This window comes from Pelophylax lessonae (assembly GCF_965119305.1).
Source record: "Pelophylax lessonae genome assembly, chromosome: 4".
NCBI lineage: Eukaryota > Metazoa > Chordata > Amphibia > Anura > Ranidae > Pelophylax > Pelophylax lessonae.
The window spans coordinates 554634081-554646639 of record NC_138771.1 but is presented as its reverse complement, the minus strand read 5'-3'; the positions used below and the strand labels follow the sequence as shown (position 1 = coordinate 554646639).

Below are 12559 nucleotides of genomic sequence, written 5' to 3'. Positions count from 1 at the left end.
TTCGTCCTGTATATTTCATTAATTTCTAACAACCCTACATCCAGCACTGGCAGTGAAGGGATCCTGTTGTTTACCCTCCCTTTACTCGCAAAATACCATGTGTTCTGTAAACCCAAGGGGTTCTGTGAAAGGACAAGAGGAGAAGCAGGTACAGTGCCTTGAAAAAGGATTCATACTCGTTGAAACGTTCCACATTTTATCATGCTACAACCAAAAATGTAAATGTATTTCATTAGGATTTCATGTGATAGACCAACACAAAGTGGCACATAATCGTGAAGTTGACGGTAAAGGATAAATGTTTTTTTTAAATTCTTTACAAATAAATATCTAAAAAGTGTGACATGCATTTGTATTCAGCCCCCCTAAGCCAATACTTTGTAGGAACCGCCTTTTGCTGCAATTACAGCTGCACTTCTTTTTGGGAATGTCTCTACCAGCTTTGGACATCTAGAGAGTGACATTTTTGCTCATTCTTCTTTGCAAAATATCTCAAGCTCTGTCAGATTGGATAGAGAGCGTCTGAACAGCAATTTACAAGTCTTGCCACAGTTTCTCAATTGGATTTAGGTCTGGACTATGACTGGACCATTTTAACACATGCATATGCTTTAATTTAAACCATTCCATTGTAGCTCTGGCTGTATGTTTAGGGTCATTGTCCTGCTGGAAGGTGAACCTCTGCCCCAGTCTAAAGTCTTTTGCAGACTCTTAACAGGTTTTCTTCTAGGATTGCCCTGTCTTTGGCTCAATCTATCTTTCCATGAACTCTGACCAGCTTCCCTGTCCCTGCTGAAGAAAGGCATCCCCACAACATGCTGCCACCACGTTTCACGGTGGGGATGGTGTGTTCAGGGTCATGTGCAGTGTTAGTCTTCTGCCACACATAGTGTTTTGCTTTTAGACCAAAAAGTTAAATACTGGTTTCATCTGACCAGAGCACCTTCTTCCATGTCTACTGTGTCCCCCACATGGCTTCTCGCAAACTGAACTTCTTATGGCTTTCTTCTTGCCACTCTTCCATAAAGGCCAGATTTGTGGAGTGCATGACTAATAGATTGCCTGTGGACAGATTCTCCCACCTGAGCTGTGGACCTCTGCAGCTCCCTTAGCGTTACCATGGGCCTCTTGGCTGCTACTCTGATTAATGCTCTCCTTGCCCAACCTGTGAGTTTATGTGGACGGCCATGTCTTGGTAGATTTGCAGTGGTGTCATACTCTTTCCATTTACAGATGATGGATTGAACAGTGCTCTGTGAGATGTTTAAAGCTTGGGATATTGTTTATAACCTAACCCTGCTTCAAACTTCTCCACAACTTTATCCCTGACCTGTCTGGTGTGTTCCTTGGCATTCATGATTCTGTTTGTTCACTAAGATTTTCTAACAAACCTCTGAGGGCTTCACAGAACAGCTGTATTTATATTGATATTAAATTACACACAGGTGGACTTTATTTACTAAATAGGTGACTTCTGAAGGCCATTGGTCTCACTAGGTTTTAGTAAGGAGTATCAGAGTAAAGGGTGCTGAATACAAAAGCACACCACACTTTTCAAGTAGTTATTTGTTAAAAATTTTGAAAATCGTTTATCATTTTCCTTCCACTTCACAATTAGGTGCCACTTTGTGATGGTCTATCACATAAAATCCCAAAAAAAACACATTTACGTTTTTGGTTGTAACATAAAAAAATGTGGAACATTTCAAGGGGTATGAATACTTTAAGGCACTGTAAATTACCTTGTGTATGACAGCCACAACTCTTGTCACTTTCCTCTCCGCTTGTCTTGACAAAGAAGAGGAAAAGGAGGGTAAATGACAGAATCCTTTCCCTGTACCAGAGCCAAAGCTCTTATAGCTATCACCCAAAGCAGAGGGGCGGAAGTAGTATCCAAGGAGTCAAAATTAAATATACAGCAAACAAGACAGGGATGAGAATGTATAACACCCGACAAGAGGATACTTATTTTTCTTTTATTAGCTTGAAACCATTTTCCTGCATTCCTGTGTCCACAGAAAAGCCCCGTACACACGATCAGATTATCGAACGATCTGTCGTCCGTTTTTTGTGGCATGCTAGTTTGATGTGGAAAGTGAAGAGGTTATTTTCATACGAATTTTCCCGTACGACAGAATTCTACTTCAGAAGTGTGATCATGTGTTGGATTGATTTGTATGTGTTCTTTCGTCTCTGAGCATGCCTAGTCTTGCTCTTAAGATTTTTTTCCGTCGAAATCTGTACTAATGAGACGAAAATTAAACGTTGTTTGGACGGACGACAAAATTTTTATAGCCTGCACATCAGTATTTTGTCAGCTGAAAAGTCGGAGTTGGCTGTCGAAAGCACCATACTAACAATCCGAAAATCGGCAGATCAGTCGTCGGATGAATTTTCCCTACAGATTTTCTTATCGTGTGTACCAGCCTTAAGACTATATAAGTGATCCAGTTGGATCTCTGTGAATGTATGCTGCAGGTCTCTCTCCCACTTCCTTATGTATAACGGCTTACCCCTGGACTCAGTCGTCATCAGCATCCCATAAAGGACAGAAATAGAGTGAGGGAGAGGGGTGACTGATACACATAGCTTCTCGAACTGAGTCATAGCGGATGGAGGTCTAATGGCCTGTGGCAGGCTGTGAACGAAATGATGTAACTGTCTGTAGCACCATTCATCCATCGGGAAGCAGCACTTATTTTTCCTTTAAGAATTTGTAAATATGCCTGAAGCTTTATTGATCTGGGTTTGATGCAGAAAACAATAGTAAAAGGTATCATCAACAATTCAAATATTTTTAACGACCTACAGCTGGAATGCAGAGAACTGCAGCAGCTTTGAAAAGTGTACAGTGCATCTGGAAAGTATTCACAGTGCTTCACTTTTTCTACATTTTGTTATATTACAGCCTTATTCCAAAATTGATCAAATTCATTATTTTCCTCAAAATTCTTCAAACTATACCCCATAATGACAATTTGAAAGAAGTTTGCTTGAAATCTTTGCAAATTTACTAAAAATAAAAAAACGAAAAAAATCACAGCCTTTGCTCAATACTTTGTTGATGCACCTTTGGCACCAATTACAGCCTTAAGTCTTTTTGAGTATGATGCTAAAAGCTTGGCACATCTATTATTGGGCAGTTTCACCCATTCTTCTTTGCAGAACCTCTCAAGCTCCATCAGGTTGGATGGGGAGCGTCGATGCACAGCCATTTTCAGATCTCTCCAGAGATGTTCAAATCGGGTTCAAGTCTGGGCTATGGCTGGGCCACTCAAGGACATTCACAGAGTTGTCCCGTAGCTACTCCTTTGTTATCTTGGCTGTGTGCTTAGGGTTGTTGTCCTGTTGGAAGATGAACCTTCGACCCAGTCTGAGGTCCAGAGTGCTCTGGAGCAGGTTTTCATAAAGGATGTCTCTGTACATTGCTGCATTCAATTCATCTTTCCTTTGATCCTGACTAGTCTCCCAGCTCCTGCCACTAAAAAGCATCCACACAGCATGATGCTGCCACCACAATGCTTCACTGTAGGGATGGTATTGGCCAGGTGATGAGCGGTGCCTGGTTTTCTCCAGACATGATGCATGCCACTCAGGCCAAAGAGTTCAATCTTTGTTTCATCAGACCAGAGAATTTTTTTTTTATGGTTTGAGAGTCCTTCAGATGCCCTTTGGCAAACTCCAGGTGGGCGGTCATGTGCCTTTTACTGAGGAGTGTCTTCCGTTTGGCCACTCTACCATACAGGCCTGATTGGCGGAGTGCTGCAGAGATGGTTGTTCTAGAAGGTTCTCCTCTCTCCACAGAGAAATGCTGGAGCTCTGTCAGAGTGACCATCGGGTTCTTGGGTCACCTTCCTGACTAAGGCCCTTCTCCCCCAATCGCTCAGTTTGGTCAGGCAGCCAACTCTAGGTAGAGTTCTGGTGGTTTCAACCTTCTTCAGTTTATGGATGATGGAGGCCACTGTGCTCATTGGGACCTTCAATGCTGCAGACATTTTTCTGTACCCTCCCCCAGATCTGTGCCTCAATACAATCCTGTATCAGAGGTCTACAGACAATTCCTTGGACTTCATGGCTTGTGCTCTGACATAAACTGGTAACTGTGGGACCTTATATAGACAGGTGTGTGCCTTTCCAAATCATGTCCAATCAATTGAATTTACCACAGGTGGAAACAGGATGCACCGGAGCTCAATTTTGAATACATGTGATTTTTTTCCCGTTTTTTTTTTTTTTTTTTTAAATAAATTTGCAAAGATTTCAAACAAATTCTTTCACATTGTCATTATGGGGTATTGTTTGTCGAATTTTGAGGAAAATAATGACTGTAATCCATTTTGGAATAAGGCTGTAACTTAACAAAATGTGAAAAAAGTGAAGTGCTGTGAATACTTTCCGGATGCCCTGTATTAGACATCTGTGACAACCTACTTACCTTCAACTTCTTTACAGCTAAACTTGGGAGAACTTCCGCAGAAATACACATGGGGGCAGGCATGCAGGATAAAAGGGTCTGATTGGTGAAAAGGGTAACAACCTGCAGGAAAGGAGAACTGTTATGTTTCCAGACAGCCATTCTGTGTGAATTACAATGTATATTGTTAAAGAGAGCCTAAAAAATGACATTGTAACAATATAATCAAGATTGCCTGTTCCCATTAGCAAACGAGCCTGAAAAGTCTGCACCACCATGCAACAACCATGTGCCTGGGGTTGCAGGTGCTGTACTGCTTGCCAAATGTGATGGGAAGTTTTGCTTTTTGGCCAAGGTATGTGTACAAACCTGTCTAGCTGCCTCTGCAGATTAGGGGTTGCAAAAACACCTTTTTTTCTTCCCCCCTCCCCTGGCCACATGTATGAACAAGCCCTAAATGTGACTAAGTATGCTATGGAAAAAGACTGTAAAAAGGGCACTCTAATGCTTATAATGCTAAGCACCATGCAGAACTCTCAGAAATCAGAAGGGCCTGGATCAATGGGCTTTTGTTTGCTTAAAATCCTATTTGCATTCGGATACGAGTCTAAGCTTGATGTAGGTCAAATGCAGGTCAGAAAGGACATGGACTACAGGTCAAATGCATCGGTCACGAATTCTGAAAGATCTTAGTAGCGGCTTATACTCATTACATCAACACATTCCATCAAAGCTAGCCACAGACAGCCAAACACAGGTTACTAAATTAGCCAGCTGAAACATAGTAGCAAATAACATATATACAGTAAATCAATAAATTTACTAACCTTGGAACCATATTTGGTTCCTAGTTGTAAGGTGACAGTAGTGTGTGCATAGCAGATATCATTACACAGATAGTGTACTCTTACCTAGTGTGTCTGGGGCAGTGGGACACAGGTGTCCTACTTGTAACGTCCACTCCAGGATCTCCAGGTAATCCTGCATACTGCTGTACTTGAATATGTCAGTAATGTTCTGCCCAGAGGTACCCAGAAACCTGTGGAGATAGGCGGTCACATTCCACATACTGTCATGTGTATTTAGGTTATCCAGTATAGGAAAGGTAAGACGGAATACCTGACTCCATCAATGTCTGCTTTATACGGGTTGGTTACCAGCTGAAGGGTAGAGTATGGAGCAGCCTGAGGAAACATACATCGGTGGAGGGGCTGCTGTGGCAGGACATAGTTTGTTGGATCATAGGATCCTGGCATGACATCTACATACACAGAGCCCTGCAGACAGGAAAGAATTGGTCAAAATTACACAGGACACAAACAATTATAACACTAGACACCCAATATACTAAGGCGTGAAGTGAATGAAGTGGAGTGAACATGTATGATTTTTATATCCAGTAGAAACAGCAAACATCTAATCATGTGCAGGGTAATTAAAAGAGTCTTCTGCATATGACAAGATTTTGAAAGCGAACACACCTTTATTCTACAACTTTTTATTTTTAATTGGTCATAACTTTTTTCCCACACAAAACTTAGCATTCACACAGAAAATACAACAAAGTCAATACAAAGAAGCTTACACTGAGCTGGAGAAGGATCTCATCAAGCATCTTCACAGCCTCCACACTGGCTGCTTGAGTCTTCTTACTGAGATATTTGGCCTAAAGAATAGAAAGATGGCAAAATATGCAGCTGAATTAAATATGCATAAACTGTTTTACCTTTCAAACAATTTATACTCTTATTCAGGCAATCTGTGATCCAGAAACTTTTAGCAGGGACCGGCTGAGATTTAAACAGGTATGGGCAGGCTGACTGCACTCAAATTGATTGACCGATCAACTTGGTACAACCAGCATGTCAGATATTTCATGCAATTATTGCCAGCGGCTTTAGCAATAATCACTGGGGATTAATTACGAAAACTGAATGGTGCAGAATCTGGTGCAGTTTTGCATAGAAACCAAGCAGCTTCCAGGCTTTATTGTCAAAGCTTAACAGAATAAGCTGCAGTTAAAAGCTGATTGGTACTATGCACAGCCACACCAGATTCTGAGTGCTCCAGTTATAGTAAATCTACCCCCACAGTGTGTTCTCCTGGCCAGGACTGCTCCCACTGCCGGGAAAACACAATAACTCCATGGGAGGGATTCCCCCATCAACACTAACAAGCAATTTTCTTTCCTGCGACCCATGGTTTCAAAAAAGAAAACTGCACCGTCTATGGTCGGCTTAGCACCATAGCTAGGTTGCTGATCTTAGTTTTCTCTACTGCAGTTAAGCAATACAGCTTGATCACCAACCTGCCCTCAGTCAGTAAACGGACAATAATAGAGAAACAGCAGACAAATGAGACCATCTTTCTGCTTTTTCTCCTCTATAAACAAGTTTAAACAATTGCTTAAAAGAGAAGTATGGCCAAAGGTTTTTCAGCCATACTTCTCTCCCATGATCCAGAGTCAGCTGGCATTCCCTGCTGTCCATTCTGAGCAGACTGAACAGGGCGATCAGCGGTCATGTGATCACTCTGGTCTTGGGCTAAGGCCAACATGTGACAGCTGCTCCAGCACAGAGGTGAGTATGAATGTTTGGGTTTTTTTTCAAACCCACACATCTGCTTTAACAGCATGGTGTAAAGCAGTAGAGCTCTGAGTAGCTTAGAGTGCTGCCCCTTCCTCTGTAAGACTACTGTTGTGCAAGTTATTTCAGGAGGTGACTATCAAAATCTGGTATTTTTACTAGTTCCCTGTGAACCGGATGAGTGTATGGTGTATTTATACTTTTAAAAATACATATTAAAAGCCTTATATGATTTATAAAAATGTATTTTATGTGTATTCCAACCAGGACGCTACCTGCATATAGTTTACATGTTAACCTGCTGCTTCAAGGGTTACCGCCTACAAACCAAAGGCATGCTGGAAGGTTAATTGGCTCCTGTCTAAAACAGCCATGGTATGTGTATGCATATGTGGTAGGGACCTTAGATTGTAAGCTCCTTGAGGGCAGGGACTGATGTGAATGTACAATATGTAAAGTGCTGCATAAATTGTCAGAGCTATTTAAATACCTAAATAATAATACAATCACGCCTCTCATCATTAGGTACCTTGTTCAAGTAGTCTTTGCTCTGTGTGTTCTCACTGAGCAGATTGCCAGCCAGTATGACGCGGGATATCTTTGCTGCACAGCCCTGTTCCTCCTCTGCTCCAGCCTGTCCAGTCACCAAGTCTAAGAGCAGCTGTAATCCCAACAAGCTATCCCCACTGGCTCCGCCCAGTCCCAAGCCAGATGTCAGCAGCACATACCTGCAGTAAAAGGGCCAAGAGGGAGAAAACTCAGTGATAAACGTGGCTTATTCTGCAGATAACGGACAATATTTACATAATTTAAATCTGTGCCAGGATGTACAGTGGATATAAAAAAGAATCATCCCCTTTAAAATAATCACATTTTGTTGCTTTGCAGCCTGAAATGAAGACAGACAGTTTTTGTTTTATCCAGCTGTATTTACTCAGTGCAACTTATAACATCCAAGTGAAAGATAAAACACCAACATGTCAGAACCCCCCCCCCCCCACAAAAAAACTCAAAAACAGAATCACGGAGTTGGAAAAAGGATCAACCCTCTTATGTCAGTATTTTGTTTGACCACATTTTGCTTTAATTACAGCCTTTAGTCTGTTGGGCTATGTATCTACTAACTTTGCACATCTAGACTTTATAATATTTGCCCACTCCTTTTTGCAGAACTGCTCAAGTTTAGTTAAATTTGATGGTGACTGTTTGTGGACTGCAATATTCAAGTCATTCCACAGATTTTCAGTGGGGTTTAAGTCTGAGCTCTGACTAGGCCATGCAAGAACATTCACCTATTTCCCCTTCGACCACTGTGTGGTCATTTTTGCTGTTTGCTTTGGGTCATTATGTTGGAAGGTAAACCTTCTTCCAAATCACAACTTTCTGGCAGAGGGCAGCAGATATTCATCAAGAATTAGATGGTTTTTTGCCCCATCCATTTTTCTTCTATTCTGACAATTGCTCCATCCAATCCCTGCTGCAGAGAAACACCCCCATAACAGGATATCACAACCCCCATGCAGGAATTATGTTATTTGGATGGTGAGCTGTATTGAATTTCCAGACATATTGTTTGATGTTGAGGCCAAATAATTAAATTTTAGTCTCATCTGACCACAACACCTTTTTCCATATGGCTTCAGAATCTCCAAGGTGCATTTAAAACTTCAACAAAAAGATTTTTAGGCACAAAGATTCCCTGAATATTTAGTAAAATATAAAATATGAGGCTATGCTGAGTAAAAAGATACCTTTAAATTGCATGTGCCCTTGAAACAGACAAACTTCAGTACCCTATATTTTCCATAGACGATGCTTTAAAGGCCCTTATAGGTGATCAGTTTACAGTTACCGGGAATAATGGGCCCTGAATTATTGCTCTCACTCTGATGTGTGTGGCGATATGTTTTTTTTTTTGTTTTTGTTTTTTTTAAATCACATAGGGCACAACCCCCCCATGTGATGTTCCATTTAATGGAACATCAGGGGTCCAAAAGATCAGCAGTGACACTAGGACCCGAAAGTGATGTTTTACACATCGCTTTCAGGTCAGTAACAGGAAGAGGGGATCAGTGAATAGATGCTTGCTGATCTCACCTGCCCCCTCCCCTCTACCCAGTAGCACCTGCCATGCTGGTCCTTGGTCTGCCAATGGGCGTACGGAGCCCAGTAATGGTGGTGGAGGCGGAACCCACGGTTAAAAAAGGGGTGTGGAAGCGATCTGGTGGCTGATTGCTTCTATCTGACAGCCAGATTGTCAGATTTACAGAGACTCCCGGCAGCTGCAGCCACCTGGAGTGTGTGTAAATCCCCCAAAGCCATTGACACAGTTTTTACATCGATGACGGTAAAAGGGTTAAAGTAAAACTTTAAAGAAAACTTTTCAGTTTGGATGAGAGGGTTATATCCCCCGTCAGTTACATAAGTAATTGTCAAAGGAAAAAAAAAAAAGAATGTATGATATGTATACATTTTCATATACAGCACAGCCCTGTCTTGTAGGGCAGAGTGTATATTATCTGCCTGCTGCAGTTAAGTACCACTTACCACTTGCCCCTTGAATGGACAGTAAACAGAGGCAGGAGACTGACTGGCTTATTGTGCTGTTTCTCTCTCCCAGTCGGAGTCCTACGATACTGGAGATTGCAAGAGGCTCACGCCAAAACAAATTCAGGTATTTAAAATACATTTAATAATGTACTAATGAATATGGAGTTGCATTAATTTGTGTCTTTTAACTCTGCCTGATGTTCAGCTTTAATAACACGGAACATAAAAGACAAACAAAGAAAAGAGCACGATCAGGCAATATTTCAATCATGCTTTGGAGGTCATCACCACAAGAGGTATAAAGTGTTGCTTTTTGAAGACACTCCTCACGTGTCAGAGTCTGCAGTAACCCTCTATAGCAAGTCTGGGCCAGGAGAGCTGACACTTTTTGTGTGAATGTAGAAGTATGTTTGCGCATGCACACAAAGGCCAAAGAATACATTTATGCATTGATAGCAAATATACTGTATCCATATACACAGACTGAAGCTGGAATCTAAATGTATTTATACAAGGAGGTTTGAAGCACATAACAAGCATACATAAAGGTTTATGAATACTTCCAAGCACTGAGGCCTAGAATCCCACAGAACGTCAGCCTCTCACAGGATCACTGTGACTGATCAGAGCACGGTCCTGGTCACCGAACCTCATATCTGAGCAAATCATACATGTGCGTTCCATTACACAACTGCTCATTTGCAAATTCCTCATGAAACGACTCTCTTTGTGCTTTCCCAGAATGAACACAAGTTTATTTCTCCATAAAATTAGGCAGAAATCCAAAATATTCAAGACACGTCAAACTCTGTTTATTCTTAAAGCTTAACTCAACATTGTCTGCCCATTTGATGACATTAAAATACTGCAGGCTCCTACACATAAACAAGTACTAATTTTGTTGGCGGCAAAATCTGTATGGACAAAGTTATGGATATCAACAGTGTGATAATCATTTGCCACCATGACATTAGTTTCTAGAAGTTTGACAGAAGGGATGTTGGTTGGAGTCACAATATGACAGCTGGTACATTTACGCAACAAATCGCAGCCATTCAAAATGAGCAGGAAAAAACATAATAGTTTACTATATTTACTTTAAACCCATAATGAACAGCAACAGTAATACCATGTTCACTGGTTTCCCAAAGAAAAGGAATTTAGGACCCACAAATTATTAGAAAACAGTAGTGGTTAGGATTAACCCTTCCCAGCCTTTTAAAAGTTTGTAAAATCTAAGGCATTATATGGGTAAACCAGTCATGTGATCACTGTAGTTGGCTGTCTCAGTGATCCCGTGATCGGTAGCACACCCCACTGGCTCCGGATCGTATGACTAGTAGTGGTCAGTGACTGCGAGTTGGGAGTGCTGGGAGCAATGAGTGAGCATGCTCAGGACACCAGCTGTACTCATATGTAGCAGCCTGGTGTTAAAGCCGAGTACAAACTATAACAATCCAGAAAGGGTTTTATAAAACTCTGGTCCGACCGCATCTGGAGTTTTCTGTCCAGTTCTGGTTGCCAGTCCTCAGGAGGGATGTGTTGGAGCTGGAGAGAGTCCAGGGGGGGACATGATAGCAATTTATAAATATCTCAATGGGGATCTCAGCTTAGAAAAACAGCTATTCAGTCCAAGGGATTGCATGAGGACTCGAGGGCATACAATGCGATTAGAGGAGAAGCGTTTTAACCTCAGGCAACGTGGGGGGTTCTTTACTGTTAGGGCTACAAGATTGTGGAATTCTCTACCACAAGAGGTGGTTTCTGCGGGAAGTATGGTGGCTTTCAAAAGACTCTTAGATGTACATCTCAAGGATCAGAACATTCAGGGCTATGTGAGATGATTACAGCCACACACACCTACACAGGTTGAACTGGATGGACTATTGTCTTTATTCAACCTCACCTACTATGTAACTATGTGGTAGTAAGCCATTACATTTCCTCTTAGCAGAAGAAGCAAGCATGCCAGTAGCTGTTTAAGTGGAAAACCAGCCAATTATTTGAATAGAGTGGCCGAGCCTCTGAGGACTACTTTGATTTAATTATTTATTTCTGTCTGTGTCCATTGTTACCATTAAAGGAAGTGATAGTAAACTTCAAAGAAGGGGGGTGCCCACCTTATAATGTGCCTACCCTCCCTCCTCTTTTCACCACACCCATCCCAACATCCAGAGTGCCGAGGAGGGATTAAACCTCAAGTCCCTTTAGCTATACCTACTAAACTTTCCTCACGCTTTGCAAGGAAAAGAACCCTATGAGAAAATAAAATCTGATATTTGGTATGGCTAAATCAGAACATCATCAGCTGTTATCCCAGCGCCAGATAATTAACAAAAAGTGGATGGTGACTGAGGCTAAGAAATGGCAGAACACTCTAATCACATAAACACGCTCAGAACTTCAGAGATGGGGTTAAGGAAAAGTAACAGAAATCAGGCGATGATTCTCTACAATGTATTCCATGTGCCCAGCTCTGGCTACAGAACTACTGTGGTTTCTGGTGCTTAGGAAAGCAGATATGTCTTCCTTAAAGTACATTTCTGTGAAACTTGCATGTGTCAGCATAAACTGTGAAACAGGAGACAGCAGCCTACCAGACGTGCACAATGATAATCCTAGGGCTCCAAGTGAATCACATGATACGTGAATAATAAATGGTAGGGGACATACCTGTCCTCACCCAGTTCTGGCAGGGGAGATTGTGGGGGGAGGGAGGCCAGGCAGAAGTCTTCCACTACAAAATTCCCAGCATCACCCTCTGAACCGAGCACTGCAATAACAGCACCTTCAGGAAGAAGATTAGTATAGAGGTTTAAAACATGTCAAATACAGCAAACACTGATACAATCAACATGTTTTTAATAACAGACAGTAATTATTGTGATTATACAATTTGTGGACACTGAGGAAAAACCAGACATAAGGAAAACTCTACCCTCACACAGGAGGAAGTGTCTTGTTTCTTGCCAAACTGCCCACAAAGCCGTGTTTTTCTTCCACAGTTTCC

The 12559-nt window shown here is 41.7% G+C and overlaps 1 protein-coding gene across 1 annotated transcript in view; it reads right to left on the bottom strand.

The window, feature by feature from the left end:
* Positions 1-12559, bottom strand: part of POLD2 (DNA polymerase delta 2, accessory subunit) — a 53056-nt gene that overhangs the window by 799 nt on the left and 39698 nt on the right. Inside the window, exons 5-10 of the mRNA XM_082253396.1 lie at positions 12223-12337; positions 7529-7727; positions 6000-6080; positions 5534-5691; positions 5326-5453; positions 4436-4537 (exon numbers count right to left, since the gene is read on the bottom strand). Coding sequence (XP_082109522.1) covers positions 4436-4537; positions 5326-5453; positions 5534-5691; positions 6000-6080; positions 7529-7727; positions 12223-12337 — 783 coding nt within the window. The remainder of the gene's footprint in view (positions 1-4435; positions 4538-5325; positions 5454-5533; positions 5692-5999; positions 6081-7528; positions 7728-12222; positions 12338-12559) is intronic.